Genomic DNA, 18,671 nt, shown 5'->3' with positions numbered 1-18,671 from the left:
AAGCCTTCCCTTCCCCTCACCCACATCTCCCCCTTCTGCACCATCCTCCCCTGTGGTGCACAGTGGTCAGCATACCTCTATACCCACCTCCCTGTCCTAGGTGTCCCTGCACCTCTGATAATAGTGTAACTATTGTCTTTGTGGAGTTGCTCATTGTTTTCCATGTTGAGACATGCATTCCTTCTCTAAGATTTTAAGTGTCTTGTGGTAGGCTTACTCAGCCACAAACCTTATCAATAATAGGACTGGGGAAGGAGGGAGGGGAGTCAAAGCCAGCATTTCAGAGGATTTTTTTTTAAGACACTACTATCATTAATGCTAACACAAGGTCGACTTCCCTTATTTTGTATGCTTCTGGGAGATGGTAAACTTGTAATGGAAACCGATAGCAAATCCATGGGTTAACTGGAAAGAACAAGTTGCACTTTAAAGGGTACTGTTGTGTTGTGGCTATTTCTCAGAAAGGGTATTCAATGAATTTGTAAAACACAAATGTATGAAAATGGCAAACTAAGAAAAAGAAACATTTTTAAAAAGCTGCTTCCTTTCTAAGTGCAGCTATTGTTATGCAAAGGGCAATTTGTATCATAAGGAAATCAGAATTTCTTTAATCCATATGAGCTCAGGAATGTATTTTAGAATCTTAGCTGAGATTATGTTGAACACCTATTAAAATTTAAAAAGATGGGGATTTTTTACCAGCTGCTGTTTTATAGCTTTATTTAAAAAGAGATGCACTTTTTATTTGCAAACCTTTCTTTTGTTGCAACCTGCAATCATCCTGTAACATGACTAAACTACATAAATATATATTTTGTCACCTGGAATAAAGAAAAGCATTTCCTGATGTATTTGCCTGCTCTGATTTTTTCTTTATTTTCTACTTATGAGAGATTTTGTATAGGATAACATTAAATTATGACTTAACGTGTTGCATTTCAGTGGGATATGCAGTAATTTATGATCCTATATTACAGAAGGGAAGACTGTAAAGATGTTGATTTTTGTATAGGGCAAAACCAAACAAATCCTGCCTAAACTGAAAGCCTTTTCTACTATCATTTAGTGCTTGCACTCTGAACAGACTAACTTGCCACATATATTTGTGTATGAATATGCACTCTATTTTTATCTTTTTATTTTGAAAATACTGTATAGCATCTATTTTTAACTTAATTTATCTATGCTATGTCAGCGGCATTAAAAAAGTTTTACCAGATACATTATCTACATAGTAAACACTTTCAAACTGGCTTTTTATTTAAAAAAGTAAAAACCCAGAACGGTTTTTATAAATCTGCTTTCAAATGTAAACAGCGCGACTCAGCTATAAACATATAGCTAACTGAAACCAGTTAAGAAGCTTATACATGTAGGAGAATAAAAACAGCAAATATAAGTAAGAATACTATAGTGGATTTGAAGTCAAAAATAGAAATAATGTCTATACTTCACCTAAGCTGAAGGGAAAGGCCATTGTCTAGTTCTACCGGCACACTGCCCGAAATAGTTGATGGCACAGAAATCTTTATACCTTTCAGATGAGTAGGAAAATACTACCCGGATGGAAAGCATCAAGTCAAAAGCAATTTCTCATTTATTTTTGCTATTTTTCCTTTATTCCTTAGCTTGTGATCCCTTAGAGTGGAAACATCCTTTTCCAATTTCATTAACTGGATATCTTATTACCCGTACTGGGATGCAGTAAACTTTAGAGCTTCATAAGTGGGAGTCTTACATTTAAGAAGAAAGAATACCTTGCAATGTTGTGTTGATGCTGTTTTTATTAATCTGCTTACAGAAGGGAAAAGCTCTACATACCATCATGCATTTCTCAGAGAACAACAGAGCCAAGTTCCAATGGAAATGGGAAACCTTTTGCCATATCTCTTAGCAACAACTGCATAGACTAAATCTATTCTGGGCTGCCTTGGAGATAGCTGGTATTCAGGCCCTCAGTTGGGCCTGCTCCTGTGCTCATTTTGTGAGCCTCTTTTCCTTCTTTCTACAAACTTGGAGAGTTTATTCTCCCACATGTTCTTGTCACATATCCCAATGACACAACAAGCCAGACGTCTGCCCGCATTTCCATTCTCCAAACTGGCCTTATTGTTACCTTTGCCCATGTCATCTTCCTGCTCATGAATAACGACAGATCTGCCCATAATGGTATATGGGCCAAACAGAGTAGCAGACAGGTTTGACTTGTATTTTCTAATTTTGCCATCTTTAGAGTAGAAGTTGCCAAAATCCCCTGGATGGTGAGGATGGTTCACACTGAAGGGGTTATAGTGTCCTCCAGTACTGTTACAGCTGTCACTGAGGTCTCCAAACTTGTGGATATGAATAGCCCTACCCAACTGATTGTTCTCTGATGGAAACCCATCCAGGTCAAAGAAAGCTTCTAGCTTTCCAATTGGGTAGGACTGTTTGAACAAGATTTGTCCTGTCACTTGTGGTTTGTCAGCATCTAATTTGGAGCTGGGCTTCATTTCACAAGTAGCGTACGCCGTCCAGTCACTGTCTCTGATAAACTGTGGGTAGAGCAAATTCTGCCACAAGTCATTCACTTTTTTCCGTAATTCTTGAAACAGGCCTTCCGTTTCAGAAACAGGCTTCAATTCTCCCCTTGCAACACCAGGTAAGGAGAGGAGCAGCCCCACAGATACTAGACAAAAGGATAGAAACATGTTGGCCGTTCAGAACCTACAAAAATATAGGAAATGTAAGAAACAGAACTGGAAGGAGCCTTTTGGGTATCCTGTTTCCTTCATTCACTTACAACCATTTACCCAGGTATTACCCAAAACGGCCACTTCAAATCAAAAGGCTCCCAAGACGAATAGTGGGGGTTGGGAAGTATATCAACTCTCAATGCAAAGTGGAAGTGAAAAGTGAGCGGCAGTGGCTAGACACACCATTAGCCCACAGCATTGCTAAGCAAAACAGCCAAACAATGTGGTCATGACAGCTGTCCTGGCTTGGTTCTAAATATCAATAATGAATCAAAATTGAACTAAGACTATCCTTGCACATATTCCTTAGACATAAGCAGACTATCAAACCTGACTGTAAAAAGACCTGAAGTTTATATTTCAGATGAGAAATTTAATTGCTCCCTTCTTGCAGAAATCAAATCACCTGAAAGTTCTTTCAATTGATTTTTTTTTTAATTAGTATGGCAAATTGTTTATCTAAGCCAAATCCCACTAGGACAGTCTTCAAGGAGACTTTATTTTGGGCCCACATTTGCAGCTGGCTTGTTTAAGGAAAAAGAAAAAAATCCAGGCTGTTGCCTACCTTTTCAAAGATTTTCCAGAAACTCCTCTAGCTGCTTGCAGTTTCTGCTCTCAAACGATCAGTCAATCCAGTCCAAATTCCAGTCCTCTCTCTGAAGTTGATGCTTCTCAGAGCTGCTTGTTTATGTAAAAGTTAAGTAACACGGGTTATGGGAGTGGTCAGTGTAGAGGGGGTGGGGGTAGGTTGGTGTTACTTTTTAGAAAGGGTAAACAACTTGTCCTTTCCTCAGTTGGTGAAGCAAGCTTGCTTTCAGTCCTGGCTGACTTTCCAAAAAAATTAAGGTTATTAAGTTTTTAAATTAATCTTTCCTTTTATGACTTCATGTGTTTATCTAGAACAAATGTCCTTCAATCTGCAGTGGGGGAAGGTGGGGAACGACTTTTTATCACTCTGCAATCAGAGTTGTTTAGACAGTTCTACCACCTCAATCTCTCGATCGCAACAGAGTTGTTTTGTTAGATTTTTTTTTTTCCCCGCACAGAAACACATGTCCGAGCTGCAGCAGAGTCTGTCGATCCTGGATAGGCATCATCAGCCATCTTTGGACACACAGATAAAACAGCCACAGAAGACAATCATCCTTAACTGCGGGGGATTGCCAAAGAACAAGTTTTGCTAGATGGTGCATTATTCCTTCATTAGACACAATTGTAACAGCTGGCTATGAGAGATGAACACGTACTGAGTTATTTTGACTACAGAATCTGAAGCTCGCAACTAGAGCTCTAAAACTTTGGCATGGATTTTAATAACATTTTTGTCTTTCTATAAAAACTGTAGGGACCGGCTTCCACCCTGGTCCTCTGTTTGCTTGCTCTGTTTGCTTCTACCTCTGGTCCTCAGGCTGTGTGCTGTTGCAATAGTTAGCTCTCTGTGGAAGTGATAAATTATTTTCAAAAGAAAGTATTTTGGGTAAATATTTTTCAATTATGCAATGTTGGATTTAGGAACAGAAGGAGATTGTTTCCCAGATGCTGACTGGGGAGAATTTAAATTCATGTTTACTTGGCCTCTACTGAAAAACTGCACCACTTGGGAAGAAGCATTTTGCTGTGCTGTGCTGTGCTGTACAGGGAACGTGGCTTCAATGCTCTGTTCCCATCTCTCTGCTCAGTTTGAGAGCTGGAATTTCTGCAGAGATTGGAGAGTTAGCAACAACTCTGGAGCCTTCCCTACACTGTAGAGAAAACTATGAAGTCCTTCTGATTTGGTGGCACCAGTGGCAGAGATGTGGTCTATGGCATCATATTTAAAAATTGTTAGCAAGCCAAAGAATTTGCTGGATGCAGCTCACAGTTGCTGAATTTGGGGAGAGCTGGAGTGTGGGTATGTGAGAGAGAGAACCTGAAGAGATCAAAGAGCAAGGATAGTCAAATAGTCAGAGCATTAGCTTGAGACTTCACAGACTTGGAATCCATTCCCTGGTCTGCCCCAGACTCTCTTCGTGAATTTGGACTTGTCACTTTATCTCTGTGCCTCAGTTCCCCATCTGTAAAGTGGGGCTGATGGCACCTTCCCTCACAGCACAGGGGTGTTGTGAGGGAGGGAAGTAGTATTAAGTACTGGGAGGGGGTATTATGCTACCCCCATACTATGGGGATGGGGGTAGCATAATATCAGATGGAAGATCTGACTAGTGCGAAAGGTGCAGCTGGAATACAGGTCTGTCAGGCAGGAGCTTCTGCAGCTGTAATGGCATTCCTTGTCTGAGGCCATTTTCCCATCACTCAGTCCAACCCTTTCCCATCTGTACAATGGAGTCAATGTTTACCTACAGTACAGTAGTAGTATGAGATTAACAGAGAGTTTGTAATGCTGTAATGGGGGAAGTGTTCTGTAAGTTGTACAAAAAGCCAACAAGCTGCAGGAGATCTGAAGTTCGGTTAACTCCCACTATCATAAAAGCAAATGATTTCTACTTAAATATACAGAATGATTGAACCGGGTTTGAAAAGCAATTTCTCCCAGCATCATAAAGGATTCTGGAGACAGTCTGTCTGGGACTAACTCGAGAGGGATGGCTGTTTTTTGGCTTACTCTTGGGGAATGCACACAAGCAGGTTAAACCACAAAGTTACACAGTGACCCTAATTAAGTCTGATGTCATCTCCTCCAGAGGGCTTCATATCCTGGGAGATGATGTTCTGAGGCTGTGCCTCAGAAGGAGGATTTTTGAGTTTGAGTTTTATAAACCATTTTATGATGAGAGTTGAGAAATGAGGATCGGCTCTTCAGCTACTGTAAATCAACATGGCTCTGCTGCTTTCAGTGGTGCTACCTTGCTTTGTCAATTGAAAAGCTGGCCTTAAAAGGAAATGTAAAGAACCCCTGATGCTTGCTGCAGGTTTTCTCCTTGAAGAACATTACAAGTGAGAATCACATGGCAGGCCATTAGGTTGTAATGAGGATGATCTGAGAGACCTGGAGGACTACAGTAAAGCTAAGTGAAGTGTCTGCAGTGCTCTTCCCCTCAGAGAATAAAGGGGGATTTCCTAAAATGGGACTGGAGAACTCAGGAAAGCAAATTGCCAGAATAGCTTGGCTTTTGTCTGAGGATTCAGAAAAAACCCAGATCTAACAATGGGCATCCCAAAAGCCTCTTTTTCTCATGGTTGCCTGTATTTTACTCTTCATTATTCAGCCTTTCATTTAAAAGCTTGCATAATGTGCAAATGACCTTTCTGTAAGTTAGCCAAGAAAGCACTGGAGGAAAGATCAGGAGGACCTAACATTGTACTGTTTTGGCATAGCAGTTTCCATTAGCCTTGCCAATTTTTCTTTGAAACAAGGACAGACTTGCATAGTGTGCTATGCCTCAACTTTTATACCACTGCTTTTGTAGCGTCCCCTTCCATATTAGGCCCTAAGTTTCCACCTTTTTTAAGTTGTCTGGTGCTCTCCTGTCTGTTCCTTGACCTTTTTTCTCACTGTGGGTCCAAAAGAAATTTAGACCCTGGTGAAGACTTCAGAAAGCAAAGCAGGCTGGTATAGTTGTAGCTACATACGAACCTGTTGAAAACAAGTTCAGGTTTACTAGTGAGCTGGAATGCTCTACAGCAGGGTGTCAGCCATACAGCTTGTGGGCTGGATTTGGCCTACTGACCCTGGTCATCCCGCCAGCAGGCTTTTGCCCCAGCTCTGGCTGTGGTGGTGGGGCTTCCCACAGCAGCTGCCGGCACCTTAGGGAGTGCAGCACTAAGCAGCATTGCCAGCAGAAACCCTGTTACTGCTGCCAGGCCAGGACAAAAGACACAGTTCAGCAGGCTCTGACTACAGTGGTGGAGCCTCTACTACAGTGCTGCTGGAGCTGCCTGTCTCCTGGCAAAGAATAGGGCACTGACTGCCACCGCAGGAAACTCCATAATGACAGCCAAAGCTATAGTTCTGCTCCCTCACTCTTGCTGAAGCTCTGGCTGCCACCATGGGAAGCCCCACAAGTGTGACTGCAGCCCTGGCTCTGGTCATGGTGAAGGGGCTTCTGCCCATGGTGTTGGTGGAGCTGCTGGCACTCCAGAAAAAGCTGGGAATCTGGCTGCAGTGATGGAGTTTCTGTCTCCCATGCTGCTTGGGTTGAAATCCTGCTACAGCCATCTCCTCTTCCCTGCTCTCTGTGCCTTCTGAAACCAGGTCAGGATGATCCCAGTCTGGGGGAAAGCAAGAGAAGCAGTGCCTATTCTACACCTGGTCCTGGTGGGATGCCTGTCCCTGCAGTCTTTCTCTCAAACTCGGGCTCACACTCACAACACACTGACACTTGCTCATTAACACAAGATGCTTTATTGTGCATTAATCTAATGTTCAGTAAAGTGTCCCTGTCTACACATGTATAGCAATTACTGCACATTACATTATTGGTACTAGCAAACCGAACTACACAGAGGAACTAGAAAACGGCACATTAAGAAAATGTATATTAGTGCACAAGTAGACACTGACCAGGACCAAATTGCTCTTGATCAGCTCAAGCAGCAGAAGCCCACACTGTTGCCTGGCTAAGCTGCAAGCTACAAGGGGCAGAGGAAGCTCTGGGGGTAGCTCCTAGCCCTGCGGAGCTCAGGGTTAGCTCCAACTGGTGCTCCTGGGAGGAGCGCATGTGTGTCCAAGACACCAGCTGGAGAGGCAGGGCCTGTAGCACCCATACCATACCCATCCTTCCTTCACTTGGGAGCTGCCATCACAGTGGCAGTAGGGCTTGGAGTTTCCCCACAGTGCATGTCCTGCAGCTGAGGGGGAAGCACTGGCTGCAGCCCACCCCAAGTCCCATGGGGCTGGGAGCTGCCCTCCAAGTGAGGGACCACTTCCCCTGCCACCTGGAGTCCAGGCCAGACCCCTTGCCCCCTGTATAGCAATAAGGGTTAGACTTTGGAGACAATCCCTTACAAGGGAATGTCTTATCACGTGAGGAATTTGAACATGATCCCTAGGGAGTAGGAAGACATCAAAATGGAGGTAGCCACACAGCCTGTGCTAGAGGAACCCTGTGCTGTGGCATTATTAAAGGTCTGTTCTCTTCCTCATTCCTAATTGTTGTTATTCACTGAAGGACCTATATCATTGCATGGTGTCAGCAGTGGTGAATGGGGAAGGTTGGATTGATCTGCAGCATTATCTTTAGCAAGAAGGCGGTAATTCAGGGCCTGGAAGCTACAAGCAACAAGAGCCTCTGAGAGTAACTTCTTTGCAAGGCAGAAGTATGACTTAGTTGTGAACTACAGACCTGGCAAGTTTCTGTTTACAGCAGATGTGCTGTCCAAGGCAATAGCCTCTACTGGACAAGCAGAAAAGATCTCCAAGACAGAGATGCAATGCATATGTCAACTTGATTGTTAGCTCACTTCCAATCATGGACAGGAGGCTACAACAAATAAAAGAAGAAACTGAGAAAGACCACTCATTAGGGATCCTAAAAGAAATGATAATTTTGGGTTGGCCAGAGGACAGGAGTACCTGTGATTTGCATGTGTGGGACTACTGGAATTGCCGACATGAACTTTCAGTCATTGAAGGAGTTATTTTCAAGGGCAGTAAAGTCATAATACCACAGAGCCTCCAAAAAGGAATGCTACAGAAGATCCAAGAAGGACACTTGGGTATTGAGAAATGCAAGAAGCAAGCAAAAGAGATGATGTATTGGCCAAGGATCAATCAGGACATTGCTAATACAGTTGAAAACAGTTCCACCTGCTTGAAATTTAGACCCTACCAGTAGGCAGAACCACTAAGGCTTCACCCTGTTCGACACAGGGCCTACGAGAAAGGCACTGATCTCTTTACATGGAGCTTCAGGGTGTATTTAATAGTTGCTGATTATTACTAATTATTACTACAGTGCACCAGCAGTCACTCAGTGATCGCTTGCTTGAAGGCCATATTCGTAAGACATGGAATTCCAGGTGAAATATTTAGTGATAATGGGCCACAGTTCTCCAGTGCAGAGTTTAGGCAATTTGCCATGGACTGGAATTTTTGTCATAACACATCAAGTCCCAATTATCCCCAATTGAATGACCTTGCAGAGCGATTCCTTCAGATGAAAACCTAATGAAAAAAGCATTGGATAGTGGAGGGGATTTATATAAAGCAATACTGGCTTTTCATAGTACACCTCTGAGGAATGGCTGGTTTCCAGTACAGTTGTTAATGGGCTGGTGGATATGGTCAAATCTGCCTGTGGCAGGGGACTGTGTGTGCCTGTCACTTTAAGGGCCTGGAGTTGGCAGCTGCCAGGTGCCAGATTAGGGCAGCCATTTTGGAACTGGGGCTGCCCATATAAACACAGCAGTTCTGCTGTGAGAGGGCAGGTAACAATATTGCTTGGCCAGAGGGCTGCTGATATCAAATGGAGGTAAGGGAGGAGCTGTAGCAGATGGCAAGGGGGCTCCTGGCCCTGGGCATGACCAAAAACTGCACCCTGCTGGGAGTGGGTGGCCTGGTGGGGTTCTCAGCAGCATGGGAGCCCCAGGAAATACCAGGCCAGTTACCCTTGTAAAAGGCGGGTTGGGGTACCTTAACCCTTAGCCCCCACAACTGGGTGGGTTGCCCCTTGTTTTGGAGGGCCCAGAGAGTGGACCCTTGGAGAGAAGAAAGGGACATAGACTCAACATCTGTCTGAACTTCCCCTGACTGGCCCATGCTGGTGCCAGGACCAGAAGGGTCAAAGGGCTGGGGCCCACTGTGAAGAATGCCCAAGAGCTGAGGGCCTAGGGTTCTGACTGGCCTAGAGGTGGGCCAGGGCTAGTGAGCCGAAGGTCCCGGTGGGGGGATCACACCTGGAAGGGGAAGCGGGTCAGGGAGCTATGCTGCCCAATATGAAGGTGGATGAGACCATCTGATGAGAGGACTGTAGGTTGGGGTTCCATCAGGAGGATTTGGGGGCCCAGTGTGGGGGGCTGGTGATGATGAGAACAACTAGATGCCATCTGTGAGGCTTGGGCTGCGGTGTAGGTGAGGAAAGGGGCCGCAGATAGCACCCCCTGGCATCGGGGCAGAAAATGGGCAGCCTCCCGCTTGATTGACATCTATTAACTAATTAACATCAAGGCATGGCGGGTGAGAAGGCAGGCGGTTAGCCCAGGAACAGGTGGGCAGACCACAGGGAAAGAGGCCCCAAGCAAGGTAATGGCCTGTTACACTGCCCATTACCTTATTGGAAAGTCCTAACACGGTAGCCATAAGGAGAATGAAAGAAGATCAGAAGAAGAAACAAAAATACTACTTTGATACAAGAGCTCATGAGCTTTCACTATTAAAACCAGGTGATTAAAGTTTGTCTGAGGAATAACTTGTCAAGAATAGGGAACCAGCAAGGTATGGTGAAACAGCTAGTGCACCCATGGTCTTATCCAATTCAGACAGATCAAGGGGATATGCTTTGACGTAATTGCTGAGACCTACTCGTGCTTCCACTTAGTTCCCGGATATCGGCAGGAGATGTGGACTTGGATCAGCCTCAGTTAACAATTTCTAGCTGTTCCTCCTCCCCTTCCTCCTCAGGAAGTGAAGGTACTAATGATCCAACAGAGACCCCCCAAACCTCCAATTAGGAGCTGATACTCCAGAGTTCCAGGAGAAGGTGAAATGGCTAGCAAGGCTCATAGAGGTCTGTGAATAAGTTAAAGGAACCTGAAGAATAGGAAAGTGAGTGGTAAAGACTCACTCCAGAGTGAAGTGCTGGTAACCTTTCCTCTGTAGGTTGTGGATGGTCTGGTGTGGTGGTGGTTTTGTCTTGCATTGTTGTTGTGTCTGTGATGTTGTGGAGTTTTTGTTGTTATATTGTGATGGTTATTTTATTTTTATTTTTTTTAAAAGGGAAAATGTAGTGACAAGGGTTTGCCTCTGGAGACAATCCCTTACAAGGGAAGGTCTTATCATGTAAGGAATTTGAACATGATCCCTAGGGAGTAAGAAGAAATCAAGATGGAGGCAGCCACACAGCCTGTGCTAGAGGAACCCTGTGCTGTGGCATCATTAAAGGTCTATTCTCTTCCTTATTCCTAGTTGTCATTATTCACTGCAGGACCTAAATTATTATACCCTGTCAACCTAGAGCTGGGACCCTGGGGAGACTGGAGCTCCCCCAGCTGCTGCAGGGGGGCAGAGTAGAGCAGAAGTAGCATTGGACTAGGGTGGTCCTATTAGATACAAATCTGCACCCAACACCGGCGCACATATAGATGCATTCCTGGGCAAATTTTTAATGACCTTGAATTTACAGCACAGTAAATTCAGGTATATTAATTGCATGTGTAGATGCACCCAGTGTGTCCTTGCAGGGTTTCCTTCTCTTGTGTCCTTTCCTCGCCATCAGGGTATTGGCTGCCGTTGTGGGAAGCCACCTCACCAGTGGTGGAGCTTCTGCCTGTGGTGCTTCTGGGGCTGTCAGTATGAGAGCAGGATACAGCCTGCTAGCCTCTAAAAAGGAGGGAATGCTGCCCTCCAAACAAGTTGAGTCTGACACCCCTGCCTTGCAGTACTGAAGAGTTCTTAGGTGGGAATGATGAAGCAAAGTTAGCAGGAGTGTGTGCAAGGGCAGAATTGCTTGGCCCTCCCATAACAACGTCCTGGATTCTGTGGACATGGACAGGAGAAACATGCATGGGTATAAAGGGAGAGGTGTGGAGCTCATCCCTTGGGAGCACACACCAACTTATTTGGAGTAATGAGAGGGGCAAATTACTGGAGTTTGGCTTCATTTCCTGCAAGTTACAAGTTGACAAATGCTATGTTTTTAGGTAGTGCAGCTGTATTCAAGTGCCATACTGGGTCAGGCCAATGGTCCATCTAGCCCAGTAGCCTGTCTCTGACAGTGGCAGAAAGGATGCTATAGAGGGAGAGCACTGAACCAGATATATCCAGAATGATTTATCTCCTATTCAGTATTCTCTCTGGCATTCACCATTATTGGTCTAGAGATGCCAGGGGATACATCTCCAACTATTCTTTCAATAGCTACTAATAGGTCTGTCATCCATGAACTTGTCTAGTCCCTTTTTTAATTTAGCTATGCTCTCTGCCTTTACCTCCTGTGGCAATGAATTCCATAAGCTTGCACTGCATAAAAAAGTACTTTTTCTTTGTTAGGTTTAAACCTGTTACCTACTAACTTCAGTGGAGACTTCCTAGTTCTAGTATTCTAGGACTAGGTGAACAACAGTTGCTTGTTCACTTTGTCCACATCCTTCATGATTTAATAGACCTCTATCATGTGCCCCCGTCGGCCTTCTCCTTTCCAAATTGAAGTGTCCTAGCCTTATTAGTCTCCCCGGTATGGCAAGTACTCAGAGCCCTGATCATTTTGGTGGCCTTTTTCAGGTACCTTTTCTAATTCTACTGTATCCTTTTTGAAATGCAGAGACCAGAACTGCACAGAGTATTCAAGATATGGATGCACCAAGGATTTATATAATGGCATAAGATGATGCTCTCCATTTTGTTTTCAATTCCCTTCTTAACCATGCCTAACATTTTATTGGCTTTTTTGGTTGCTTCTGCACATTGAGCTGACATTTTTAGAGAACTGTCTACAATGACTCCAAGGGCTCTTTCTTGAGTCATAACAGCCAGTTGAGAATCCATCATTGAGTACTTAATAGTTCAGGTTATTTTTCCCTAAGTTCATTACTTTGTACTTGTTAACATTTTTTTGCCCGCTCACCTTGTACCTTTCACAGCAGTATGAATGTTTTCCTGTTAGCACTTTGATCTTGGCTGGTCCTGCACTTAACGAGGAACTACCACCTCCTTGTTATGAAAGCATGACCTCTTTCTGCCTCCTGTCTCCTGCCCAAACACTTCCTGAATGGCTGTGGGGAGTATGTCTCTCTCTGGTACATTGCATATGGAGATACCTGGGGCAGCTCTGTACACTGAACAGTGGTAGTCATCTAATTAGGCCTGCTGCGAAGTAGGGTAAATTAGTCCCAGCAGAGCATCATACTGGCATAGTTGTACTGCTTCTACTACCCAAGCTAGCTCAGTTATCCCTGTAGGACTGCCTTGTGGCTTTCATCATTGCATTTGTAGTTGGGCAAAGACTTTTTCTAAAAAGAGTGGTTAGACTTGCACCTTAGAGACTAACTTAATCAGAGATGCATAATGTAAGTCAGTGGTTGGCCACATATGGCCTACAGGTCTGATCTGGCCTGCAGAGCTACAGAATCTGCCCACAAAGCTGGTGGAAGCAGGTAACAAGGAGCTATGCTAGGGCTAGGCAGCTGGAAGTTGTGCTCATGTCACTGCCCTTCCCCCAGCTTACCTGCTCCCTGGATGTGGCACAGCCACAGGTTCTAGCTAGTGGGGAGGTATGCTACAGCATGGAGGTGGAGGGCTATGAGAAGAAGCTTCCAGAGGCACATCTCAGCTGCTGAAAGCTTCACCTACACTGCAGCCAGGGACCAGGAAGGCAGAGGTAAGGATGGCAGCATAGGTAAAGGCAAAGTACCCTGCTCCTGACACATGGTGGAAGCCACCCAGCTCACAGCAAACCAGAGCTGGGTCATTCCAGCTTGCAGCTTGTTAAAGGTTGCCAGTCACTGCCTTACTCAAGCAACAAGTTACCTAACTCCCATTCTCACCAAGGCACCAGGCCTTGCAATGGACCCAGATGCCTACTGTGCCCTTTCATCAGTATAGTTATGTCACCACTGGACCAAAAGCACATGTTATAACTTAGGGACGTACCAAAATTATGACTGCACAATTTTCATGGAAACCATGAAAAAACATAGGCGTTTTTGAGAGAGAAAAGAAAAGGATAGGAAACCTTGGAGTCCTGAAACACGGGAGGGAAGGGGAAGAGGGAAGGAGAGAGAGGGAGCAAATTGGAGTCTGAGCCCGCGATGTAGGTTCAGTCTCAGAAGTCAGCCTGGGCCAGCCAGGGAAGTGGGAGGGTTTTGGTGCTGGCTTTTAAAGCACCAACAGGCATGCTGCAGCAGCATGCTGCACCCTGAGGAAGAGCAAGGATGATGAACACTAAGGAAATCCTCCAAGACGGCCAAATACATTTTCTCACTGGACCATGTGAGACAGTATCCTGCAGGGACCTTGCCCACAGATGGAGGCACACTCTTCTGTACCTCCTGCAGTGTAACTCTAAATGTATTGAGGAAAACCAGCATAGATCAACATTTAGGCTAAGTGCAGACAGTCAAAAAGCCCGAGACTGAATCGATTCAGTCTTTGCAAGTTAGTCTAAGCTGCAGAGATTAGATTGAAACAGAAGTGAACAGACCTTTACCTTTGATTCAGGAAATAAAGCAACAGGCCTGCAGTGGCTCAGGCCAGGAGGTGGTAGAGCAAGCTTCTCTGGCATGTAGCCAGCATTGGCTGTGTTCGCTTCCTCTTCCTGATGCCCCCAAGGTCTCTGGGATTTGCAGTCCAAAATCACCATGACAGGACTCTGCATGGTTGCTCACTGCTTCCTTTCCTTGCTTCCAGGTGCCTCTGCGATTTGTAGTCCACAGCTACAGCCAGCAATAGGTTTGACTGGGATGTGGTGGCTTACTGGCAGCAGCCCAGTTTGCTGGCTTGGAAAGGCTCTGAGCGATTGGTGGGGCATTCCCACCAATCAGGCGATGGCAGGGGAGAGACTTGCCCTGCTTCTAACCAGGGATGAGGTAAAGAACTGGACCTGAGAGAGGACTAATGCTCCTTTCTTTTGATTGGTCCATTTTCAATCTGGGGAAGAGCCCCAGAAGAGAAAAAAAGGCAGCCTGCCTGGCACATGGGCAGTTGCAATGTGGGACACAGAAGAGGGCTGTGAAGAGCTGGCCAGCAGGGTGCAGCTGTTGCCCCAGAAGAGCCTGATGCCTCCTCATTGGGAAGAGAGCAGTAAAGTGGCCACATCCCCCAGCCCCACCACAAGGGAGTGTGGCAAATGGTGCACAGCTGGTGCGCAGAGGGTCTGAGAGGGACCAAGACCCAGAGAGCTGCAGGAGGTGGGTCGGGTCTCCAACACCTGGCATGAGGCCAGACAGCAACATAGAAGGGCCATCGGTGCAAGGACAGTGCACAGGGCCTAGAGGGGGCCTGGGCTGGAGAGAGCCATGAGCAGCTGGGTACTTCCCTGCTAAGGGAGGAGATGTTTCACCTGGGGAAGCCAGTGCAGCTTCATCAGGCCCAGAGAGCTTGAGTTGCCCTGGGATGGGGGAGTCATATAGGAGAGGAGGGATTCCTCCCTGTCAGTTGGGGCTAGCAGCTGGAGGGAAAGCCCCAAAGGGAGGCACTGCCAGGGGTCTTGAGGGTTCCCCTTCATGGGCTATGCCAGCTGGGTAGTGGGGAGCCTGAAGGACCCTGGAGATCTTTTCCCTCTCCTTGTCTTTGGGGCATTAGCATTGCCCCAGCACAACATGGGCTGTTCTGTAGTTGCATTTAGAGATGTAGCTTTTTCATCTGATGTTTCTGTGCCTCATATTTTGTGAACCCTGCACCTTATATTTTATGAACTACACATGTCATTAGAGTATTAGGTTGAATGACTTTTAATAAGACTCTTGCTTTGACCTCTTTTGATTTCTCACTTGTTTGTATTGACCTGTATCTAAGCTGTATATCTCCTGTATCTTATCTATAAATATGTTAACACTATACCTCTTATATATTACTAGATTTGTATATAGTTAAGCCTTAACATGTGTTCTGGCCTTGCTTTATAGGGGGAAGGAGGAAAACTGTGTGCCACAGGCAGTTTCACTCCGCAGTGCACCAACTCTGCTAACATTCCCTATGTCTGGAGATGGGACTACAACATTGGGTACCACCCAGGTTACAGGGGGAAGGGGTGTTTAATCACCCCCCCCCACTCATCCCAGAATCCAGCTGCAGTTTACTTGGAGGGAGGCAGTCCTCTTGCTGCAGATTAGGCTGCATCCCCAACTGGGCTTGCCACTGCCACGTCCACCTCCTTGTCAGCCAGCCCTCACTGCTCCAGCTACAGAGCAGAGGGGTGGGCAAGCCCTGCTTTCTGGAGCAGACAGCACAGCCCAGCCAGGGCTAGAAAGTATGCTGGGATGCTGGAGGACTCTGATTTAACATGAACCAGGAAGGGGTCTTGGACATAAGTTTCATAAACTGGTTTGATCCAAATCTCAGTTAAGTCTGATACTACATTTAACCAGGTTTATCTTAAACCAGTTTCAGCCATTTTGAAACTAGTTTATGTGCCCTCAGTTTCTGTTGTGTTACAGGTTTCAATCAGTTTCTGATTACTTAAACCGGTTTATGTGCAGCTTCAGTCCCTAGCCTTAGAGTCTGAGGCACACATGAAATGGAAGGCTTGTAGAGGCTGATGGTCAGAGCTAGAAACAAGCAACTGTGTCGTCCTTCTTTAAAAGGACCACAGAAAACAGCTTGGCAAGGCAGCATTTTCCCTCATGGGGACGTTCACAGCAGCAAACATCCCACTGGAGAAACTTGATTGCCCAAAGTTAAGACACTACCTGAACCAAAATGTGCCAAATGCTGGCAGTTTTCTGTGCCAACAAGCTTCACCAAGACTATCTCCTTGCAGTGACTGCTTCGCATGTGCAGCCCACAAAGGCTGCCTTGTCACAATATGACTCCTTTTCCATTGTGGCTGATGAAGCCACCGCCCCCTTAAATAACTATGTGCTGCACATTTTATTTGTACCAGAGAGCTGAAGAGACTGATACCTGCCTATGTTTCAAACAAAGCCAGTCCACCTCACATCTGTCAATTTTTCTACTGTGTCTCAAGCAACTGTGAAATAAATGATCAGCTGTGGCATAGATTTTAACAAAATCTCAGCATTCCTGTCTGAAAATGCCATGTACATGTGCAAGGCCGTCTCCAATGTGCTCCAAGGAATGCTGCCCAACACAGTTCTTGTCACTTCCAGTGCAGACATTCTGTCCATAGTATGTGACATCTGATGCAAGCACTTTCCTGATGTGGATAGCTTGATGTCTTCTTTCAAGAAAGCCTTTGAGCGCTGTCTGGGCCATAAGGTCCAGGGAGTCCATAACCAGTCAAAGTGGGGACTCACGTGGCACTATGCTACTGCCACCAGAGCCTGTGCTCGCACGGTGGAATTTGTGGTTCAATGCAGTCCATTACCATGCCAAGCATATGCAGTACTACCAGCAGGTTGTGAGCAAAGAGCTGGAAATCGCATCCAGCACACAGTGCATGCTTGAACTTCATAATCTCTTAGGGCAAGGTGACATTCAAGATCAAGTGATGTTTGTGGCTGACAATGCCACCTGGTTTATGGAGCTCCTGACATGATTTGAAGACCAGCAGGCTGTGATCCACCACACACACAACAAGCTGATGGATTTGATAAGCTGGGTTGTAAACAGGGCATCACAAGAACTGTCAAGTTGTCCTCATGAAAACCAATGCAGAAGTGACCTGTTCCAGGCAATAGCTATGAAGCTGAACCGGTACTACAGGTACAACCTGTTACTGCCACCATAGTTCAGACAACCAGCTGCCCACTTCCTTAGTGTTGTTCACAACCTAGGTGCCTGTTCTGAGTTGTGACCCTCAGCTACTAAAAGCAATCCCAGGATGGAGGAAAGAGCATGATAAAGAACATACTGCTAATGAGAATTTTGTCAAAGACTACCAGATGCCTGTGTTTTGGGACTCGTTGACTGATTTCCACATCTTTATGCCATGGCAAGAAGTTGCCTCATCATTCCAATGAACTCAGTGGATGCTGAGCATGCTACCTTAATGCATGGACAAGTGTTCACCCTACAGAGAATGTTTGCAGCAATTGTGGCTGAATGCAGTATGCTTGCGTTTAATAGCTAGCATGAACTGCCTGTGGCAGAACACTTCAACCTCTCTGGATGTTCCACCGCTGATCTCAAAATTAGCAAAATTTGAAAAAATGATTTGAACAGGAAATTGTGGAACAAGAAATCATCCACAGACTGGATTGCATTAAGCATAGTCCAGACGGGGACTACAGATTCTTATCCCATTATCAGGATTAGCTTTTGTGATCCCTATGGCATTATTGTTTGTTTGCTTCACCCAGCACCACCCCCACTCCCATCTCTCCTTCCCTTCCCTGTCTTTTGTATTCAAATCACTCTCTTCTGTGGGTACACTGCTCTTGCATGTCCTTTCATAGCATCCAACGATGTGAGCTTGGGCTGACAAGCTTTTGGTGTACATTTCCAGTTTAGTTAGTCTATAAGGTGCAGGTCACAAACCAGGTGGGGGGGAAGGGTTATCGGGTGTCTTACATGGTTTCTTGAGGTTCTTTTACTGTTAGGATATCTATGGTCTCTATAGATAGGTAGCTTCAAGCTGTTTTCAGCCTCACTGGGCGTTTATACATGTGCTCCAGGAGTGTATGTGGTGGGGGCGGGGGGCGAGGCTTTATTTACAGTGGATCCAAGAGCTGCTCTAATTTAAAGCTCCTGGAGCATCACATGTATCAGCATCCCTGCACTGAAAAAAGGAGGCGGGGTGCTTTAACTGAAGCTCATTTGATGAGCTTTAGTTAAAGTACCCCCCATTGCCATTTTTCATTGCAGGAAAGCTTGTACACATGATGCTGGAGTCTGCTGGAATGCAGTAATTACCACACTCCAGCAGGCTTGATTAATTGAGACTGCTCCCGTGTGCTTCTAACCACCCCCTGCCCACCGGCCCTGCTGTTGCCTTTCACTCCCCCCCACACAACCCTGCTCGTCCCCCTCACCCCCCATGTGGGAAAAGCAGGGGAGGGGCTGAAAACCATTTGCTTTTACGAGAACTCAGGAAGCATCTACATGCAGCTTGTTTCCCGCTCTGTTGTGCAAACATGCATACCGCAGACTTGCAGTTGGAAAGTCCTTAGCTTCGCAACTATGCTAGTTTGAAATGCGATTGCGCTAATGGAATTTTCCCAATA

At 45.6% G+C, this 18,671-nt stretch overlaps 1 protein-coding gene and 1 long non-coding RNA gene across 2 annotated transcripts in view; both read right to left on the bottom strand.

Annotated features, from left to right (window-relative positions):
* Positions 1–1,766: 1,766 nt before the first annotated feature.
* On the bottom strand, positions 1,767–3,439 carry SOD3 (superoxide dismutase 3, extracellular). Its single transcript, XM_019552723.1, has 2 exons — positions 3,301–3,439; positions 1,767–2,706 (listed from the first exon to the last, which is right to left on the bottom strand). Exon 2 carries the CDS (start codon positions 2,688–2,690, stop codon positions 1,956–1,958), a length of 735 nt encoding a protein of 244 aa, XP_019408268.1. The 5' UTR covers positions 2,691–2,706; positions 3,301–3,439; the 3' UTR covers positions 1,767–1,955.
* Positions 3,440–14,428: 10,989 nt separating this feature from the next.
* Positions 14,429–18,671, bottom strand: part of LOC109321976 — a 15,727-nt gene continuing 11,484 nt past the window's right edge. The window contains exon 3 of the long non-coding RNA XR_002104253.1: positions 14,429–14,439. This is a non-coding gene — a long non-coding RNA (uncharacterized LOC109321976). The remainder of the gene's footprint in view (positions 14,440–18,671) is intronic.

Source organism: Crocodylus porosus, unplaced genomic scaffold (assembly GCF_001723895.1).
Source record: "Crocodylus porosus isolate Cpor-Errol unplaced genomic scaffold, CroPor_comp1, whole genome shotgun sequence".
NCBI lineage: Eukaryota > Metazoa > Chordata > Crocodylia > Crocodylidae > Crocodylus > Crocodylus porosus.
Note: the sequence above shows the minus strand (reverse complement) of the source record. Positions and strands in the feature narration are given on the sequence as shown.